The 21249-nt window shown below is 40.3% G+C and overlaps 1 protein-coding gene across 3 annotated transcripts in view; it reads right to left on the bottom strand.

Moving 5' to 3' along the window:
* Positions 1–13253, bottom strand: part of DEPTOR (DEP domain containing MTOR interacting protein) — a 140106-nt gene extending 126853 nt beyond the window's left edge. The window contains exon 1 of one of the 3 annotated variants that reach the window (XM_029222942.1): positions 13005–13247. In XM_029222942.1, coding sequence (XP_029078775.1) covers positions 13005–13126 — 122 coding nt within the window. In that variant the 5' untranslated portion in view covers positions 13127–13247. Of the gene's footprint in view, positions 1–13004 lie in introns of all 3 variants that reach the window. The other 2 variants (XM_029222939.1, XM_029222940.1) reach the window with 2 other exon arrangements.
* Between the last annotated feature and the right edge of the window lie 7996 nt (positions 13254–21249).

Raw genomic sequence — 21249 nt, forward strand, 5'->3', positions numbered from 1 at the left:
CAACTTTATTTCTCCTAAAATTTGGCCTTAATTACACCATACCCTGTACAATTTTTTTTCCACTGGTTTCTCATCATTGAGCCCAAATTATCATTTGTGGAGGACACTGGGCTTATCTCTGCAACACCCAATGAACCCTTCACCAGAGTATAGCAGCTATGATCCTACCTGTGCCCTTAAGGAGGAGGCAGGGGGCTCCTGCTTGACTTAAGGCAGTCAGGGTAATACCATCCTTCTTGCCACAATATTGCAGATGGGTAAGCCTAGGACAACCAGCGAAGGACTTTGTTCTGCTTTAATATCTTGTGAGTCTGTAAGTCAAGATGTTCCAAAAACGTGAAAGCTCAAGACTGCTGTAGATGGTTGATGGCAGCCAGTCCTCTCTTTTCAGTCTGACTGGTGCTAGTGGCTGTCATATGACTGCAAAAGAAGCCTTCATGAAGGCAAAGTTAATGCACAGAGAAAAGTAGAATCAAGAGAACTTAAGAGAAATAGACCTGGAATCCTGATCAAACCTCATGTGAAGTCTACATATCTCTGAAATTTAACATTACATAAGCCAAGAAATCCCCTTTATTGTTTAAACCACTCTACATGTTGCCCTTTATATACTGCCCCCATATATTATTTAAATGCATATGTATTTTTCCCCTCTCTACCTGGCTTAGGCTGTGACCTGAAGGCAAGAAGGATGGGCCTTACTGCTTGCTAGTTTGCAGAGTTATTTCCATAGTTGTCTGCACCTAGTAGGAATTCTGAGAGGCCTGGCTTCAAAATCAAGCTCCCATACTTACTACTTATGTGACTTTGGTCAAACTGCTCATGCCTTAGTTTCTTCCAGTTAAAAATTGGGATGACAGAATTATTATCAGAATTCAATAAAACAATATACATGCAAACTCACAGAACAGGACCTGACATTTTGCTATTATTATTGTTTAGTAAATGCCTGAACTGTCCAACTGTCCCTCACTTTACAATCCACATATAAAAACACAAACCTTGATCACCCTCCTCTACAATGATTATCATCATCTCTAACTCTTTTGTACCAAATTTCCCTACAAGTTAGGAGAAGATCTTTGTACTGTACCAAACTACTGCCCCATGCTTGTTAGGGAAGAGTAGGATATTCAGGGCAACCCAGAACCTGAAGACCCACTTCTGGCCAGGTTTCCCATGATATAAGCTGTTTATCACCTCTCAGACTCATGTCCTAGGTCTCTGGCCTATGTCTTTCTTTTGTCATTGATCCCTCTTGCCCTGCAGGAATTTCTGAGTCAGTGATCTCCCCTGTGCTAGAAGCATGGCTTCCGTTTCTAAGTGTCCTTCTCTGCCATAAATGCATCTTCGACACTCCCCCGTCCTTAGATTTTCAATAATTTCTTTTCTATTTCTCTCCATTTTTATACTTACTGAATTATACTGCATCATTAACATATGAATTTATTAAATTATATTTATTATGTATCCATATTTTAAAACAAATTTATTATGCAAAGATATACGAGACAGGAAATTCATGTAATATACGTTACTTGCCCTTTCCCACCCTGTCATCCTTGCAGATTTCACTCCCCTAAGGTATCCACCCCTTCATGAAATTAATTTTGCTTCAGGACAAATACAAATGGAACAAAGGACTCTTGCCTTAAGCAAGTCCAGAAATGTTATCTTAAGATTAATATTCTTTTTATTATTTTGCACTTGGTTTATTTCACGATTTGGAAATCTTAAACCATAAAAGTGAAAATAAAGTTTCTGATCCACAATAGGCCAAAAGCAGGCTTGAAACTCTGAGAGATACAAGTGATGATGACAGAGGGAAGTCTGGAAAATGAAGGTCCTCCTCTTGTCCCCAGCACCTAACCCAGTGTCTGGCATCTAGATGGATTTTGGAAATTATTCATAGAACTAGTGATGAGACACTGAGAGGACTCCTGCCTGGACATGGCAGGACAGCAGAGCCCTTCATTCTGCTGTTGAAACAGGTGTTGGCTTCAAAAAGTAAAATCCAACCTTTCCTTCAGCTTTGTAACACTTCTGCTGAGTCCTGGAAAGGAAAGGGAGGTAAGGACTCCATAGATGACAATTCTATAGTACAGTATCATAATTCTAAGGATACAGTATTATTTCAGAAGAAATATAATTACGTATACACATGGTATCAGTTGGTTATTCACATCTCCTGGATTTCCAGTTACGGGGGTGAATACATTGTTTGAGTCGATTTTCTATTTCTTGCAGCCAAAAGCATTCAAAGATATCCAGATAGGGGTTTGGGTTTCACAGATGTATGTCTTAGTCAGTACTCATCAAATGGTGCATTTCATTACACATAAGTTTTATCTCTTAAAAAAAAAAAAAGAAACTTGTAGCAACATGAATGGTCCTAGAGAATATCATAGTAAGTGAAGTCAGTCAGACAGAGAAAGACAAATAACATGATCTCACTTAGACATAGAATCTAAAAACATGATACAAACAAACGTATTTACAAAACAGAAATAGACTCAGACGTAGAAAAAAACATGGTTACCAAAGGGGAAGGTGGGGAAGAGCGATAAATTAGGAATTTGGGATTAACCGATACACACTACTATATATAAAATAGATAGTTAAGGACCTACTGTATAGCACAGGGAACTATAATCAGTATCTTGTATCACGTGCTAAAGCAAGCATGGTGGAATGTTAATTGTGGAATCCAAGCGGTGGAGAAAAGGACGTTCACTGTAGAATGCTTTACACTTTTCTGTATGTTTGAAATTTTTCGTAATAAAATGTTGGAGGAAAAAGCTCTAGTTCACTCTTGTTCCTTATATTTGAATGTCCTTAAATACTCTGTGATAACTTTTGGCTCTTGTAGTATGGTAGCAGGATAAGTGTACTTTATCATGGCAACTAAGGTCTATTCATCCTCTCTCATGAAGACAGGTTATATCAGAGTCTGCAAAACAGTCATTAATAAAGTAAATTCTTTTTTCCCCAATATTTATTTATTAATAAACATAACACTAATTGCCTGGCATAGTTATAAGTGCTATACAAATATCTACGTATCATTCTAAGACCAACTGACTGAAGTGTATTTTCATCACCAGTTTACAGACTAAGAAACTAAGACACAGATTCATGAAATAAGTAACCCAAGGTCATCCAGCTGGTAAATAACAGAATCGGGGTTTAAGCCGAGGCATTCTGATTCCAGTCTATACACTTTTCAGCCCTGTACTTTCAATCCAATATAATCAACATGTGATCCTTTTCAGCAACTTCATCTGTGATCTCTGGTTATTTCAAGAAAACCTTAGAAACCACAAATAAGTCATGCTATTTGGTACAGACCAGTAATGAGCAAATTTTTTAAAATGTATTAGTAGTTATCTTTTTATCACTTCATTTTTTGTATCTGTGTTGTGTATGTGTGTGCTTCATTTATTGTTTTACTCTTTAATAAACTTATTTTAGAACAGCGTCGGATTTAGAGAAAAATCGTAAAGATATACCACACACCACTAATATGGCAAATTTGATACAGCTGGTTAATACTGATACAATATTATTTACTAAAGTTCATACTGTAGTCACTTTTCCTTAGTTTTCTTTTTTTTTATTTTTAAAATGTCATTTTACTTTTTTTATTGGAGGATAATTGCTTTACAATGTTGTGTTAGTTTCTGCTGTACAACCAAGTGAATCAGCTCTATGTATACCTATACCCCCTCCCTCTTGGACCTCCCTCTCACCCCACTGCCATCCCAACCATCTAGGTGGTCACAAAGCACCGAGCTGAGCTTCCTGTGCGTTATAGCATGTTCCCACTAGCTATCTATCTTACGCATGGTAGTGTATATATGTCAGTCCTAATCTCCCAATTTGTCCCACCCTCCCCTTCCCCTCTCTGTGTCCACATGTCCATTCTCTACGTCTACGTCTCTATTCCTGCCCTGCTAATAGGTTCACCTGTACCATTTTTCTAGATTCCACATATATGCGTTAATATACGATATCTGTTTTTCTCTTTCTGGCCTACTTCACTCTGTATGACAGACTGCAGGTCCATCCACATCTCTACAAACGACCCAGTTTCATTCTTTTTTATGGCTGAGAAATATTCCACTGTATATATGTACCACACCTTCTTTATCCATTCATCTGTCCTTGGACATTTAGGTTGTTTCCATGACCTGGCTATTGTAAATAGTGCTGCAATGAACATTGGGGCACATGTGTCCTTCTGAATTACGGTTTCCTTAGAAAGTAAATTTTAACAAATGTGAAGGAAAATGAATCATGGTTATGCATCATATAACTGCCTTAAAACCTCACCTCTAAACTGATTTTTGTTGTCTGTTTTTAAGAAGAAAGCAGTACAAGCAGGAGCTTTGGTGAAGTCTTATTTTATCAACCTTCCTATAGCTTAACTAAAGATGCTGAGGCACTTGGCACCTAGATGTAAAATACAGTCATACAGCACCACTGCTTTCTGCAGTGAATACATTCTGTGAAAGTCACTATCATTTATGGAAATGTTAATGACCAAAGGTAAGTAGAACTTTTATAAAAATATTCAGTGAAAACAGGGTGCAAGTTTACCCCATTCTCCTCTCCTCCTGGGGAAGAGGAAAGGAATCGGGAAGCAAAACAGTACTTCTACAATCCAAAAGTTCACGCTTTACTGGACTCAGTATATGTGCCTGAAAATAGTGTGCAAACCGTATAAAAAGAATTGCCTTTTTTTGTGTGTGTGGTACGCGGGCCTCTCACTGTTGTGGCCTCTCCCGTTGCGGAGCACAGGCTCCGGAGCGCAGGCTCAGCGGCCATGGCTCACGGGCGCAGCCGCTCCACGGCATGTGGGATCTTCCCGGACCCCCGGGGCACGAACCTGTGTCCCCTACATCGGCAGGCAGACTCTCAGCCACTGCGCCACCAGGGAAGCCCAAGAATTGCATTTTAAATAGAAAACTAACGCAGGATCCTCAACAGAAAATGTGCTAAATCCTTTTCTAAGATGGAAAAAAACAATCCTTTCTTAACATATCCTTTTTGTAAATCTGCACATTTATACACTGGTTGTTCTTAAACCAGTACCTCGTTATATATCTCTACACTAACCCCCTCCCAATCCCCCTTGTTTTTTGTTTGTTTGTTTGTTTTGTGGACACACCACTCATAGTGTATTCCTCCAGAATTTTACAACTTGTTAGAAAATGGCCAACTTCACATATAATAAAAGCACAGGGACTAACCTAACTGTAATGAAAATAGGATAGCATGAAATGAGGCTTTCTCTCTTAATGAGGGAATGTTCATTCTGATCTTCTTTTGTTTCTCACACTTTAAGTCATGATCAGAGACGCTACTGAGCACTCTGTACTAGGACTGGTCCTTCTGAAGCCTACCTGATCTGCCACAAAGCACAAGGTTCAGTTCTCTGGGGCTGTAACAGTTTCACCACCCAAAGGAGAGCCTCACAGAGCTGGATGATCAAAATAAGGCCAAGACCTAAGTGGGTGCTGAGCCACAGTTTACTTCAATGAAAGGAACCTCTGGGTAAATATCAGAATCAGAAACCTGTAGGTACAAGTGTTGCAGGGAGACAGTGTCATCAGGATTAAAACAAATAACAAACACATACCACCACCAACAACAAAATCACCAGAAGCAGCTAAAGGTTCCAAGTGGAAAGATCTGAGCCTTTCTCTGATGACATTAGCTGCTATCTACCTCCTCTGCAGCTGCCGTGGGCTTCCCCCAGCTGGAGGCCCTGGCATCTGTCCCCTCTTGCCACACCCTAGCAACAGCTGTTATCAGAAAACTGCACAGACGAAAGTGCAGTTTTGTCCCCCACTCCCAGGTGTGTTTTCTTTCTCCATCTCGCCTCTCCGACTCAACCTTAAAAATATTTGGAAAGCTACAGAAAAGTGACTCTTTGTGCAGACGAGAGTAAATTCCTGCTCTCTCTGAACTCTTCCAGTTTGGGGCCATCCCAGCCCTGATGAAAATAGCTCCTGTTGGCCCTGCTGGCACTGCCACGGGAACAGCTGTTTACAAGCAGGCTGTCTGATCCGCTAAGCTCTCTCCCTGCACTCCGTCTCCACTGGTGTTCCCCCAGCATCTAATAACCCATAAAAACAGTCACTGACATAAGCTTCCAAGTTTGGTTAAAGCTGATAATACGGGGACAAGGATCCCAGATCTGGGACCCATCTCTGCTTGGTAGATAATGAGGAAGAGAGAAAAGTGGGATGACTTACTAGGTAGAAAGAGGGTTGATCATTGTTTCCTTTGTCTTTTCCTAATCACTAAACTCATAGACCCCAACCATTTAAGAGCCGCCACCTAATAAAGGGACGTGAGTTCCTGATCCAAATAAATACTAGAAATTCTAGGAGAGGAGAACAATCAGCCACCACCTCTCATTCTCTTCTTTTGAGGTGTGTTTATTTAATAACTTATTTTCAGGTTTATTGATTCCGAAGTCGACAGAAGCCAAAACCTAAATATCAGGATTGGCCTTTTAGAAAAGTAACCGCAAACATATTACTCAGAAACAACTAACACTGCACTCATTTCAAAAACAGGTTTACGTCAGGATAAGTGCATGAAGGTGTACAATAATTCCACAATCGTGTACTGAGCACTTACTCAGTGTCTTCCAATTGCATGAGGGTTTTGGCAAGTGACAAAGTACTTTCCCAGGCTCTCTCTCCAGGGGAGAAAGGAGTCTTTACTGAGCTTGCTATGTGCCAGGACTGTGCCTGCTGTCCCCACATCCAGTGTGTGAAGCAGAAAAGATGTTCGTAGGAACAGGGTCTGTATATGAGAAAAGCCTCTGGGGTAAAGACAGCTCATCACTCTACACGAGGCTTGTCTGCACTGACTCCAAATACAGTCATTTGCCATTTCCTAAAGTTCTCCCTTTTTCATCTGAACAGGTGGTAATTTCCCAAGGCCAGGATATCCTCTCTGCTTATTAGAAGAATAAAAGCATATTCCTCCTGCCTGGATCCCTACATTTCAGTAGTAGCATCTGGGCAGTAGCTTTCCCTCTATTCCCTTCGGTTACAATGGTTACTTCCATATTAACGGACACCAGTAGGGGCTACCCCCTAAGACATTCTCTAAGCCAATTTTGAAGTTCCTTAAGTTCAAAGTGCAATAAAACAAACTACAGTTGACCCTTGAACAACTGGGATTTGAACTGCTCAGGTCCACTTATACTTGGATTTTTTCAATATAAATACTACAGTACTACATATTTCATGATTGGTTGGATCTGTGGATGGGGAACCAGGGATACAGAGAACGTCTGACTATAAAGTCATACTCGGATCTTCAACTGTGCAGAGGGCGGGTGCTGTAACCCGCGTGTTGTTCAGGGGTCAGCTGTATTTCTCCTTGTTCTTTTCTGTATCTCTAAATTCCATATCTCATATTTACTTTATTGTAGATTGGCCTTTGGTTCCAGAAGCTGACTTTTACCTTCTATCTGCATACTGCATTAACATTGGCAAAGCAAATTCAGAAAAGCAACTCAATATTGATTTAACATGTTTTTATGAAAAAGGCAATAGCAAGGCTGTAAGAGTCTGGAAAGGCAGTCTAGTGTAGCAAAAAGGCAATACATCAAACAATTTGAAAGAACTGCAATTTCCTACAACTTAGCTAAAACTCATTGCCTCGTAAATTGCTTTTAGGGACCCACCTTTAATGACTGGATAAGACTGTTGTAATTAGCATATTTAGTCTAGGTACATGAGCATAACTGAAAAGCTTGAGGTGTTTTCTCTCTTAATTAAGCATTCCTCATTACATTCTTAATTCTCCCCCTACCCCACTCCCATCCTCACAGCTGGCAAAATAGTGAACTGTAATTTATCTTCCCATTAAAATGATTACAAATTCAGAATGAGTGGAGTTCAAATTAAGTTTTCAAAACCATATGGCAAGGGAGACCCACTTTAAAAGTTAACGGAGAAACTGACCATTCTATCTTGTAAAAACATAAACACCTCTAGAAATTAATTAGCTTTTTCCCACAGAAGGGAAAAATCATTTGTCTACTTGCTTGTTTGCAAAAGTTCTCATACCAGAATATCACAGTCTTATATATATGATTCTGTTTTACATTGGTCTTACCCTGACACTTCTTAACCCTCTAAATTGTAATCTAGCATTTTGCTTAAGAGCAAGAACTCTCAGCCCTAGCACTTTCTGGCTGAAAAATCTATGGCCAGTTAGCTTACATACTTTGTTCCTCAGTTTTCCCATCTGTAAAATGAGGATAACAAGTATGTCTTCTACACAGAGTAGCTTATAAAGCTTAAAGGCATATATATGCTTTTGATAATATATATTAATATATATATTTCTAATAATATATATAAGCACTTGGAAGAGTCTTTGGCAGGTAATATATGCCATATAGGTATTATTGTTATTATTATCATGCCTACCATTACCACAGAGAGAACAGTGATATTCACTGGCCTTCTTTATTTAAATGCTCTATTACAAACCACTTTCTTGCTAAGTATCTCTGGGATTAATCTATAGAAGAAACAGAAGGTGGATTTTGGATGCTGTAATTAGAATGTCAGTTATGATTGCATGACAAATCTCAAGATAAAAGATTTATATATAAAACATAAAAATAAATAATGATTTAAAAAGTCATCGTATGAAACCTCAGTAATACGAAAGATTATTATATGGTTAATTATCTTCAAATCAGGAATGTTCTGAGACAATTTTCTGGACTATTTATGATATATTTTCTCTGTGCTGTATCAAGAATGATACTATAAAAAGATATATATAAAATATCAGTCCCATCTGGCGTGGTAGTCATGTGTTATCAAGTTAATGATAAAATTCATCACATTCTTTGGCCAATCCAAAAAGAAAGCATAAAGTTTATTTTAAAAGTTTTAATATTTTGTCTTTCATCACTCTAATGTGTCATCCAAATGCATTTTTGTAGTAGTTTTACTGAGATATAATTCACACACCACATAATTCACCCATTTGCTGTATATAATTCAGTGGTTTTTAAGCATATCCACAGAATTATGAAATCATCACCACAATCAAGTTTAGAACATTTTCATCATCCCCAAAAGAAACTCTACACCCATCAGCAATCACCCTCCATTCCCCCTCCCCACTGCCACTGGCAACCACTTTCTGTCTCCACAGATTTGCCTATTCTGGACGTTTCATATAAATGGAGTCATATTGGGTTGGCCAAAAAGTTGTTCGGGTTTTTCCATAACATGGAAAACCTGAACGAACTTTTCGGCCAACCTCCTAATATGTGTCTTTTTGTGTCTGCCTTCTTTCACTTAGTATCATGTTTTCAAGGTGCATCCATGTTGTAGTATATATCAGTACTTTATTCCTTTTTATTGCTGAATAATACTCCCTTGTATGAATAGACTACACATTATTTACCCATTCATCAGTTGGTGGGCATTTGAGTTGGTTCTGGTTTTGGCTATTATATAAAATGCTGCTGTGAAAATTTGTGTACGAATTTTTATGTAGACATATGTTTTTGTTTCTCTTGAATACATACCTAGGAGTAAAACTGCTGGGTCGCATGGTAATTCTATGTTTAGTCTTTGAGGAAATACCAGAATGATTTCCAAAGTGGCTGCATCATTTTACCTTTCCACCAGCAGTGTATAAGGGTTCCAGTTTCCCTGCATCCTTGCCAACAGTTCTCATTGTCTGTCTTTTTGATTATAGCCATCCTGGGGATGTGAAGTGGTATCCAAATGCAGTTTTAAGATAGAAAGACACTCAGATACATTGAGCAAGGAAGTAAAATCTTTTACGACAAGGGAAAGCACAAAGAGATTAGGAAAAGGATCCTGCAGTCAGGCTGGAGAAGAAAGCAGGAGATGTTTTTAAATGTTACTCAATTTCATATCCTTATGCAACCAGCTGCCCTTACCAAAGTGTCAGGATTACAGAGCCAACCCCCGATTTCACATCTGGAGTTTATAATAATCATAGCAACAACTACTCTTGATTTATTGATTTATTTTACAAAGTTCCTTCCCATGTTATACCCCACTTGCTCCAACACCACAGATCCTCCATGGGAGGATATTATTATTCCCATTCTGCAGGCACAGTCGCTGAGGCCCAGAGTGGCTAACTGACTTGCCCAAGCAAAAGTAGTTCAAAACAAATACATACATCCATATATACATCCATAAATAAATATTAAATTAATAAAATTCACAGAGCTGGACCTGGAAGCCAAATTTTGTATTTCAAATCCCAATCCTGGCATCTCCTTTCCTTACCACCTTCATTCACCTCATCTTTGATGACCCAGAAAGCAATGGAAAGGAAAGAGAAGGCAGAGAGGAGGAATTGTCTGTGTGTCTGTGAGTGTGTGAGTGAGTGTGTCTGTGTGTATAGCAATTAGAGGCAGGAGGCCTGCACATCACAAAGTCCCCACAATCCACCTGTGAGAAAGCAGTTAGGGATGTGAAATCATGTTGTGACAGTGACAGCCAGGAGGGCTGCATCCCTACTCCTTTATGAGAGGTTCTTCCAGTAACCAAGAAGCTAGTGGCATGCATGGCCACTTAAATCCCTAAATTCTGAATATTACATCATCTGTATTTACAACAGTATATTTAATTACATACACTAGTTATTCAAATATTGGAGTAATCACTATGTACTCTGTACTCAGCACAGTGCAAAGATGGTAGAGATTTTTAAAAAGCAATGATGACAGTTCCCCAAAGTAAAATTAAGTAACTAACATTTACTAAGCCTTTTACATGTAGCACCTCCTCATTTAATCCTCACAAAATTCCTGCAAGAGAAGTAAAACGGAGGCACAGAGAAGTTAAGTAAATTGTCCGCAAGTCACAGGACTAATAAATGGTGGAGACAGACTAAGAACCCAGGCAGCCCGTGTTCTTAACCACCAACCAATCCTTTCTGCTAGATCTTGCTCAGCTGGAAGTCACCTGTGGTGACACACAGAGACCAATAACACTCGTTAATTCCAACAACCATTTGTTGAATGCTCTTCAATACATGAAGCCCAGGGGAAAACTCTCACAACAACTGTATGAAGTGCTATCTTCATTGCCTTTCTACAGATGAAGAAACAGGCTCAGAGAAGTGAATTAACTTGTCCAAAGTCACAGAACTATAATAACTAAGGCTGGCATGGTGCATACTATATCCCAGGCACTGATCTAAGCACTAACTCATCTAATTAATCCTCATACAATACAGAGGTAGGCTCCATTATTACCCATCGTTCTTAGTTAAGTAACTTGCCCAAGGTCCCACACTAGTAAGTAGCAAACCCAGATTCACTCTGGTTTTAAAGTCCTCCTCAAAACAACTTAATGTTAACTCTTGGCAACAAAGTGGCTGAGCAGAAATTCAAACCCAGGTCTATATAACCCGAGTGCGAGACAGACCTCTATCTTCTTACCGACACACTAAGCCTAGTCCTCAAACTTGCTGCCGTGCAGGGGGTGCCTGGGAAGAGGAGAAGTGCTCTGGGGACTTCCCCAACCAAGGAAGGGGTATTTAAGCATCTCGAAGGAGAAAGTGCTTTCTGGACAAACAGAGGCACCCTGCAGTTTATCATTTTAAAGGAAGTGAAACGTACCCAATTGAAGAGCAGATAAATTATTAAAGTGTTTCAAGGTGAATCAGAAAAGCTTTATTTTGATTTTTTTCAGTTAGAAAATCTCTTGATGGAAAATCTTTTATTCCCTTTAATTCTGACTATACATTAAAAAATCACCAAGGGATAGAAATGCGCAATTTGCCTCTTTAAACTCAATTAATTCTGACCTCCAATATTTACTTTCTCAATCTAAGGGCAGCAAGCAGGGTGGTTACCAAACCTTTAGGGATCGTTGCAAGAGTCTCTCTCCTTTGGGTCCTGAAACACAGCATTTTAGAAACCAAAATAAGCCTGGAGATTCAGGCCAAGAACTAGAAGTAAGAGGCAAGCGCACCGTTCCGATGGGACAGGGGCCGGCATGCAAGTTTTGGCTCAACCACTGTAAAGCCAAGGGGTTTTTCCCCCTGGCAAACTGATTAATGACCACAAGACGGGCAGCTGCGGAACCGGTCATACCATAAGGAGAATTCTCAAACATGAATCCAAGAAGGACCAGGATGGGATGGAAATGATAAAGTGGGCGGGAGGGGGTCCTGAATCTGGGGGTAACTGCCTGTCCTGGACGCAGTGACACACATCAAGTCCCAACTCTTGCAGCAGCCGGGGGCCAATGGACCCTGCTGCCTAAAATGTGCGCGCTGGGGGAGCTGGCAGCAGGGCAGCGGGACAAGGTGCCTCCACGCCCCCTTGCGGACCCAAATAATGACGGGTGAGTATGTGCCAATTAAGTGATAGGTACAGTGTTTCAGAAATGTTCTCAGTTTAGCCCCCACCACAACCATTCAAGGAAGTTGCCGTGATCAGCCCCATTTTACAGATGAAAATACTGAGGCTCAGGGGAGTGAAGCCAGACTTGCAAGCCAAAAGTAAAACCTTAAGTGAACGGGATTTGGTCTGGCTGGGGTTGGGGCCGGCGGGGGGCCCGGCGGGGGGCCCTTCACCTGCTCCTCTTGCTCTCTGAGCGGAGGAGGAGCTAGCTGTCAGCCAGGAGGCCTGTCAGCTCCCGGGTGCCCGGGCAAAGAGGGCGCGCGCGGTCGGCAGCAACGCGTCTACGGGGCGCAGGGCTGCAGCTGCTGGGCGAGGGCGCAGCAAGCACCGCGCGCCCGCCCGCGTCCGCCTCGGGAGCCCGGCGCCAGTCCGGAGTCCTCAGGGCGCCGGGCTGCAGCAGCTAAACCGCGGCGCGGACGGTCGACGCGTCCGCAGGCGTCCCGGAGCGCCGCGCGAGTCGCTAGCCACAAGCCACGGCGCGCGCGCGCGACTGCCACGGACACTGGCTGGCAGTGCCACCGCTAGCCTCCCCCGGCACTGCCCCTCATCTTACCGTAGCTGCTCTCCGGTGACCAGGACCTCAGCCATGCGCTCCAGCTCCCTTTGCTGCGCCCCGCCACTCCCGCTGGTGCTGCTGTCGCTGCCACCGCTGCCAGCGCTGTTGCCCTCCTCCATGGTCGGGGCTGCGCCGCTACCTCTGTCTTCGCGGTCCGCCGCGGGTTCGGGTATTAAATCAGCCTGCCCTCACTGAGGCCTCCCCCGCCATCTTTGTTAGGGGCCGTCCCGTAGTTCAGACGCGATTGGCTGGAGAGGGAATCCCTTGTGGGTAGGCTGAGGCGCTCGGCGAGTCCGCCCCAGTAACTCCAGCTTGGGGGCGTGGCTGGAGCCCCGCGTGGTCGGGGGCGGGGCCGAGAGAGGAAAATATCAACATCTGGGCTGGGGGCGGTTCTGCGCTAATTGTGCTGTTTGAGGTCGAGTTCGTCGTGGACCTCTTCCATTACCCACAAAGCTCATGCTGTGGGATCCTGGGGACGGGCGGGGAGATTACTAGACACGTGTGGAGGCGTTTTTATGATACTGTCCATGTCCCAAATTGCCAGAGAGTGAAAATAATAATTTAGCTAAATAGTGAACAATGAAGGCTGTACATGTCATCGCAGGGCTTAAAAAAATTAAAGCAACCTCCTCACCAAAGACAGCTCACTTACCTTACGGTGTAGTCAATAAAGAACGCTGGCCTGGGAATCAGACAGACCTGGGATCCAGCTCCACACCTATAATTTTGTAACTAAATGTGCTTAATCCCCAGTTTCTTCCTTTACAAAATAAAAATAATTGTGGCTATCATCTGTTGACATTCTGCTGCATTAAAGACGCTTCAGGTAGCTGTTACCGTCTTTAACTGCAACAAATTATAAAATGAGTATTGTCCTCGTTTTACTCAGGAAGCAGGCCCGGAGAGATGGGGTAACTTGATCCAAATTCTGCATAAAGTACGAAAATCGTTTAACAGAAGTAGAGGTCCCGGAGATAACGAGATTAACTGGTTGTTGCTCATGTTTTAATTCTGTAATCATTACATAGACTATCAAAAGTTTGCATGGGGGGCTTCCCTGGTGGCGCAGTGGTTGAGGGTCCGCCTGCCGATGCAGGGGACGCAGGTTCGTGCCCCGGTCCGGGAGGATCCCGCGTGCCGCGGGGCGGCTGGGCCCGTGAGCCATGGCCGCTGGGCCTGCGCGTCCAGAGCCTGTGCTCAGCAACGGGAGAGGCCACAGCAGTGAGAGGCCCGCGTACCGCAAAAAAAAAAAGTTTGCGTGGGCTTCAAGCTCAAAAATGAAGTTTCTATCCTGATTCTGTCCTTTACCAACTTTGCAAACTTATGCTAGTTACTTAACTTTTCTGGGCCTCAATTTCCTATCGATAAAACAGGAATAATTCCTACTTTATAGGGATGTTGTGTGGCTTAAATGAAATAACATTACGTAAAATTTCCAAGTACATGCTATGTATTCAATAGATGTTCTCTTTAATATCATTACTGCTTTTAATACGAAGAAGAAGAGAAAGAAGAAAAAAAGAAATTCTTGCCAGATACTTTCCATTATGAGTTTTTGATGCTAGACAAAACACTTTTCCTCGAGTTATCTCTAATGAATTTTTTATTATTAATAGGCCTTCAGAATGAAGAAAAGAGAAGTGCAGACCTAGCCCCACTAAATCTCTCTTTGATTTAATGGTTTTAAGCTTTTTGAAAGTGCAAAATGAAAAAAAAATTTACCTATTCCTAATTATCCATTGTTCAAGCAACATTTAGTTTTATCCAAAAGCTCTATCTACATATTGTAAATCGTATCACTATTATGATTGTCTTCTGGTTTTTCTCCCTTTAAATCTAGTCATGTGTGGTTTGAATTCAGACAGATTCCTTTACCTGAAAAATAAAAATGAAAAAAAATTTTTTGTAAAATACTTTCTTGTTTAATAGTTTCTGATAAAAATTTCAAGATCAAAAACTTTTATCATACAAGTTTATGATTAAAAAAAGCCTATTAAAAAAAGCACCTTAACATAAGGGGGAAAAAATCAAGTCAGTAACATACCTGATACCACTACTCCAGTGAGAGATAGTGCAGAATTTATTTTTCATGCTTGATGAGAAGGTTGTGTGTGCGTGTGTGCTTGCACAGGTGTGTGCCTATGTGTGTTTTCAATCCACTGAAGACTGACACTTTGGTAAAATACAGTAAAAAAGAAATTTAAAAAAACATATAAAGCACAAGCCCCAATTTTTTATTGTTGTGGTCAACAGACAGAAAATTGTCAAATTTCTATAAACCTTTATAAATGATTTCTCTCAATATCTGTATGTCTCAGTGTCTCTCAATACAGGTAATGGTTACCAGCTGGCCGACCACGCTTTGAATAGTTCTGGAAAAGGGTGAGCAGCAATGTGAGAAGATGAACTTGATTAAAACCTGTGAAAGAATACTGTCAACTATGAAGCTTAATAGCATGTTAGCTATCATCACTGTTATTGCCTCTTCGTATATACCTGTATTATTCCCACCTGATCTTAAAGACAACTCAAACCCCACCTTCTCTGTGCTATCTCCTTGCACTCCCCAAAGTGGCGTGTTGCTCTTGTCTACACATTCTCATAGTATTCGAAGACGTACGTTATTCTTAACCATTAATGGAAGTCTGGAATCTCCAGCTGCCATAATTTTTATTCTCCTTTTGTGAATGGAAGCAGATTGATGGTTTAGCAACATCCTGTCCAGATATTTCTGTTGATCATTTAAGAAGGGAACTTGTCTTTAAAAATTAAATGTAAAGATAGAGAAAAATTAAGTATTCATGTGTTCATTACTTGCACCCATTTTCAACATTTTTGTCACCTTTTTGTAGCGATAGAAATAAAACATTACAAATAAATTTGAGGTCCTCCAGTCCCAGCCCTGCTCACTCCCAAGTTCTTAATGCTGTTGTGTCAAAAATACTTAATCTTTGGTATATGCTACCACCTAGTGGTCCATTTTGCAATGACACTAAATGATACTGGGTCTCCTGCAGGAAAAGGGCCACGCTCAGGAAGGCTTCGGGGAAATTTGGATGGGGTTGGGGAGGAGAGTGTAGTTTGTCTCCTTATTGGGCGTTTTCCTGGCTTTTAGTGAGCATGGACTAGGGATACTAGGTATTCTCATTTTCTTGAGACAACACCTCACAAAGAAGAAATGAATTGTCCTAAATCCTGAATGTTTTTCCTATGTCCTGTGGGATCTTCAAGTGTAAGAAAAACCTGTTTGCAGTTAACTGAGCTTTAACCTAATTTGGTTTTACATAGAAACACAAGATATTTTTAAATTTTAAAAATGTAATCTTGAATTGTCCATGGATGCAATTATTGTGTACATCAAGAAAAATTTGCACTTTGTTCTGTTCAGAACTTTACCAAAAAAGGTTATCATTGTATAACATTGCTTCACCCACCATTTGTGTGGTACCGTGAGAACAACACACCTTTTTCAGTGCATTTGTTAGATATTGCATGCCTGTGTGTGTATTTGCATAGGAATATATTAAGCCAAATTGTAAAATACCAAATATAAAAAAGAAGTGATGGCAATATTCAGTTAAATATTGTCTTAGTTCTGTTATTCTAAAATTATTCATTAGTTATAAATATCTGATGACCACTCTAGGCCTTCTACTAGAGTCATTTGAATATTAAAATACACATTATTTTGTTATGTGATTTTCCTTTTCTGTTTCTTCCCTATATTTCAGCATAAGGGCATCATATTGATTTTCTTTTAAATAATGCACCTAGAAAGCTTATGTCCTCTATGAATTTAATGACAAGAAAATAAAGTGAGCATCACATACTATCTATTATTTTTAAAGGGGACATTGAGTTAGATGGGATTGAAAATTTTTTAATGGAATAACAATGTTATATTTATTGAGCTCTTTCTCTGTGACTGGCCATGCCCAAAGGGTTATACATGTGTTAAACAATTATTCCTCAAAATAACCTTGTGAGTTGGCCACTTTTTCTTTCTTTCTTTTTTGTTGTTGTTGTTGTTGAAGTATTGTTAATTTACAATATTGTGTTAGTTTCTGGTGTACAGCAAAGTGATTCAGTTATACATGTGTATATTCTTTTTCCTATTCTTTTCCATTATAGTTTGTTACAAGATATTGAATATAGCTCCCTGTGCTATACAGTAGGACCTTGTTGTTTATCTATTTTGTGTATAGTATCAATAGTTTGTGTCTGCTAATCCCAAACTCCTAATTTATCCCTCCCCCAATTCCCCTTTCGTAACCATAAATTCTTATTCTCTGTCTGTGATCTGTTTCTGTTTTGTAAACATATTCATTTGTATCATTTCTGTTTTTTTGGCTGTGCCGTGCAGCTTGTGGGATCTCAGTTCCCCAACCAGGGATCTAACCCGGGCCGTCAGCAGTGAGAGCACAGAGTCCTAACCGCTGGACCACCAGGGAATTCCCTGTAACACCTTTTAGATTCCACATATAAGTGATATCATATGATATTTGTCTTTCTCTATCTGACTTACTTCATTCAGTATGATAATCTCTAGATCCATCCGCGTTGCTGCAAATGACATTATTTCATTCTTTCTTATGGCTGAGTAGTATTCCATTGTATATATATATATATATATATATATATATATATATATATACACCATGTCTTCTTTATCCATGGTTGCTTCCATGTCTTGGCTATTGTAAACAGTGCTGCTATGAACATTTGGGTGCATGTATCTTTTCAAATTAGAGTTTTCTCTGGATATATATTGTAGTTTGTATCTGCTAATCCCAAACCCCTAATTTATCCCTCCCCCCCGCTTCCCTTTTGGTAATAATAGGTTTGTTTTCTATGTCTATGAGTCTGTTTCTATTTTGTAAATAAGCTCATTTGTAAACTTTTTAAATTGCGGAGTAATATTTCATTGTATATATATACCACATCTTCTTTTGTTGATGGACACTTAGGTTGCTTCCAAGTCTTGGCAATTATAAATAATGCTGCTATGAACATTGGGGTGCATTTATCTTTTTGAATTATGTTTTTCTCCAGATATATGCCCAAGAGTGGGATTGCTGGATCATATGGTAAGTCTATTTTTAGTTTTTTGAGGAACCTCCATATTGATTTCCACAGCGGCTGCACCAACTTACATTCCCACCAACAGTGTAGGAGGGTTCCGTTTTCAAGGATGTATATTTTAATCCCTATGATAATTACTTAAAAATTGCAAAGAGAAAGGGCTAAAAGATCAATTGATAAATTATAATGACATTCTTTTTTAAAAATTCAAGTAATCCACAGGAGGGCAGAAAAGGAAGGAAAGAATTTTAAAAAGGTGGGGAAAAACCCCAAATAAAAAAGTGGCAATTTCACTAGGAAAGACCAGGTGCTAGGCCACAAAACAAGTCTCAATAAAATTAAAATAATTGAAATCATATAGAGTATGTTCTCCATGTATAAGCCATACCCTAATGAATGACATTAAGTTAAAAATTAATAAATATCTAGGAAATCACAAATATCTGGAAGTACAGTCTACTCCTAAACAATTCATGGGTCAAAGAAGTAATCACAAAGAAAATTAGAAAATATTTCAAGCTGTGTGATAATGAAAGATAACTTTTCAAAATTTGTGTGATACAGCTAAAGCAGAGCTTTGAGAAAAATTTATAAACACATTTTTAACTGTTTATATTAGAAAAAAGAAAGGTCTAAAATCAATGATAAGAACCTAGAAAAAGAAGAGTAAAGCAAACCCCAAGTAAATAGAAGTTAATATTTCATAAATATTCCTTCTCCTTTTTCCAGTGGGCATAAGGAAACTTTTGGGGGTACAGAGAATGTTCTGCATTTTGATTGTGGTGGTGGTGTCACCAGTGTATAAATTTGTTAAATCCTTAAATTGTACAATTTAAATGCATGCAATTTATTTTACTTAAATCGTAACTCAATAAAGTTGATTTAAAAACAAAGGAGTCCTGAGGCAGCAGTGCCTCCTGTAAATTAAGGGAATAGCAGGGGCACCTGGGTGAGGGGGTGGGGAGGGGATGAAGATTGTATAAGATCTTATGGGCCTTGATAAGGACTTTGAGGCTGTGGACACAGAAAAATTAAGATCAATAAGACAAAGTGCATTGCTCACCACCCAGCTCTATAAGGGTAAAGTCATAACCCACTGCCATTGACCACCGCCAGTGCACCCTGAAAGGAATTCAGGATGAAAAACAAGATGAGGCATTCTATGCTTTGGATGAGCAGGCCCTTAGATAGATGCATATCTCAGTAAGAATTTCAATGATGCTAGATTATTGCATCTTCCCATACACAGAAAAGCAGTAAAATCATTAACTAGAGATATCAGCAGTCATCTTTTACCAAGATGTATGATTGACTGCACATATTTCCTAGCCAAAAATAGTGTATAAACTGGTTTTTCCCCTACCTCTTCAGAGTTGTGTGGTTGTCTCCCAGGCTCTAGTTCTCATTAAGATCCTGAATAAAACTGAAATTCACAACTCTTTCATTGTGTATTTTTCTTTAAGTTGTCAGAATTTATTCTGAAAGTGATCAGAATCCTTTGGTGGATTTTGAACAGAGGAATGCTGTGATCTGACTTACGTTATTGCAAGGACTGCAGAGGTAATGTATACAGGATACACACCTGAGTGCTTGACTCAGTAAATATTTAATAGATATGTCTTCTCTTTTCTAAGGCAATGGAGAACAAAACGGCAAAGCAGGCTACTCTGTGAAACGTGAAACACTACCACCATCTAGTGGGGAAAATCCTGTTCTACAAGCAAAGCCTAAAATGTTTAATTAATAAAGGATATGAAGTTAAAATCTAAACTACTGTATTTCCCACAGAATGAAATAAATCTTGCTGTGAATCAGCACTTCCTTACCTGAAGTGATTTTAAGTAAATACAAGGTAATGTGGTTTCCAAGACACTATTCTGTTTTTCCTACCATGTGCAATTCTTTCCTCCAGGGAGGTATTTCTTTCAAGGCTTCCACCTCCACTGTTTGGTGAGATTTCATCTTTAGTCCAGTTGTTAGTTGAACATAACACTCTTGCTGGGTGATCTTGTTACCACACCAAACTTGGGTCTGCTTGCCTGATGTGCAGCAAAGCCAATCTACTGACACCAGGTTGTGGTGAAGAAAAGTGAAACCAAGCAGGACCCTGTGGGACTCCTGGGCACAGAAGCCTTTCAAACAGTTGCTAATCAGGGAAGGGAAGGGATGCAGAGACAAGGGAGGAGAGCCAAGAAACAATAGTGCAGCTTTGGGGCAGGGTCCTGGCTCCCCTTCAAGGGAATACACACAACAATATCTTTGAGCTCTTTTACAGAACTAAAACCCCCAACAAATGGAAGATGTTAGCATTCTTCATTCCAGAGAAGGTCACAGTTTGATATCCTGGAGAAGCTCATCAGGAGAACAACTGAGGCCAGATTAAAGGAGTGCAGGCCCAGCGCACACCCTGATCCTTATCAGCAACTCCACCCTCGAGCCACTGCTATAAAACTCCTCACCAAATCCTCCCAGGTTGGGGCATACAGTTTTTCAGGGCACAAGCCCACTGTGTCGCCCTTTGCCTGGCAAAGCAATAATGCTATTCTTTTCTACCTCACCCAAAACTCTGTCTCTGAGATTCTATTTGGCACCAGCGCACAGAGGCCGAGTTTTCATCCAAAGTACAGCTTTATTGCAAGGTGCTCAACATGGGGCTAAACAAGAACAGGCAGCTCATGCTCAAATGACCAAACTCTCTGACGGCTTTTCAGGAAATGGTTTTTAAAGACAGTGTGAGGAAGAGAGTCATAGGATGTGTAATCAACTCACATACAACTCTTCTGATTGGGTGGTGGTGGGGTAACTGGGTGGTATTTCAGGAGTCAACATCATCAACCTTGTTCCGACTGGTCTGGGGTCTATGTGCTGGTGGTCAGCAGTTAGCTCCTTCAACCTGATGGGGGTTTTAGTATCGGCAAAACAACTCAAGGATATGGTTCAGGATATTATCTGTAGCCCTTGAGGAGGAACTAAAGGTCCTTGATTTTGTTTGATGGCTAAACCATTGTTATTTTGTCTTGCTTGACTGTTTTCCTTTGTTTCTGTATTATCTCACTTCTCTGATTAGCTTTGCTCTTTGGAACTAGGTAAAGGCCTAGGAGGCTAAAGTTCATCTATAAAGGAGAAGAGGGGATGGGGGGTGTGTGTCTGTCCTTGGAAA

This window comes from Monodon monoceros, unplaced genomic scaffold (genome assembly GCF_005190385.1).
Source record: "Monodon monoceros isolate NGI ecotype Baffin Bay Population unplaced genomic scaffold, NGI_Narwhal_1 Super_Scaffold_14, whole genome shotgun sequence".
NCBI classification, from domain to species: Eukaryota; Metazoa; Chordata; class Mammalia; order Artiodactyla; family Monodontidae; genus Monodon; species Monodon monoceros.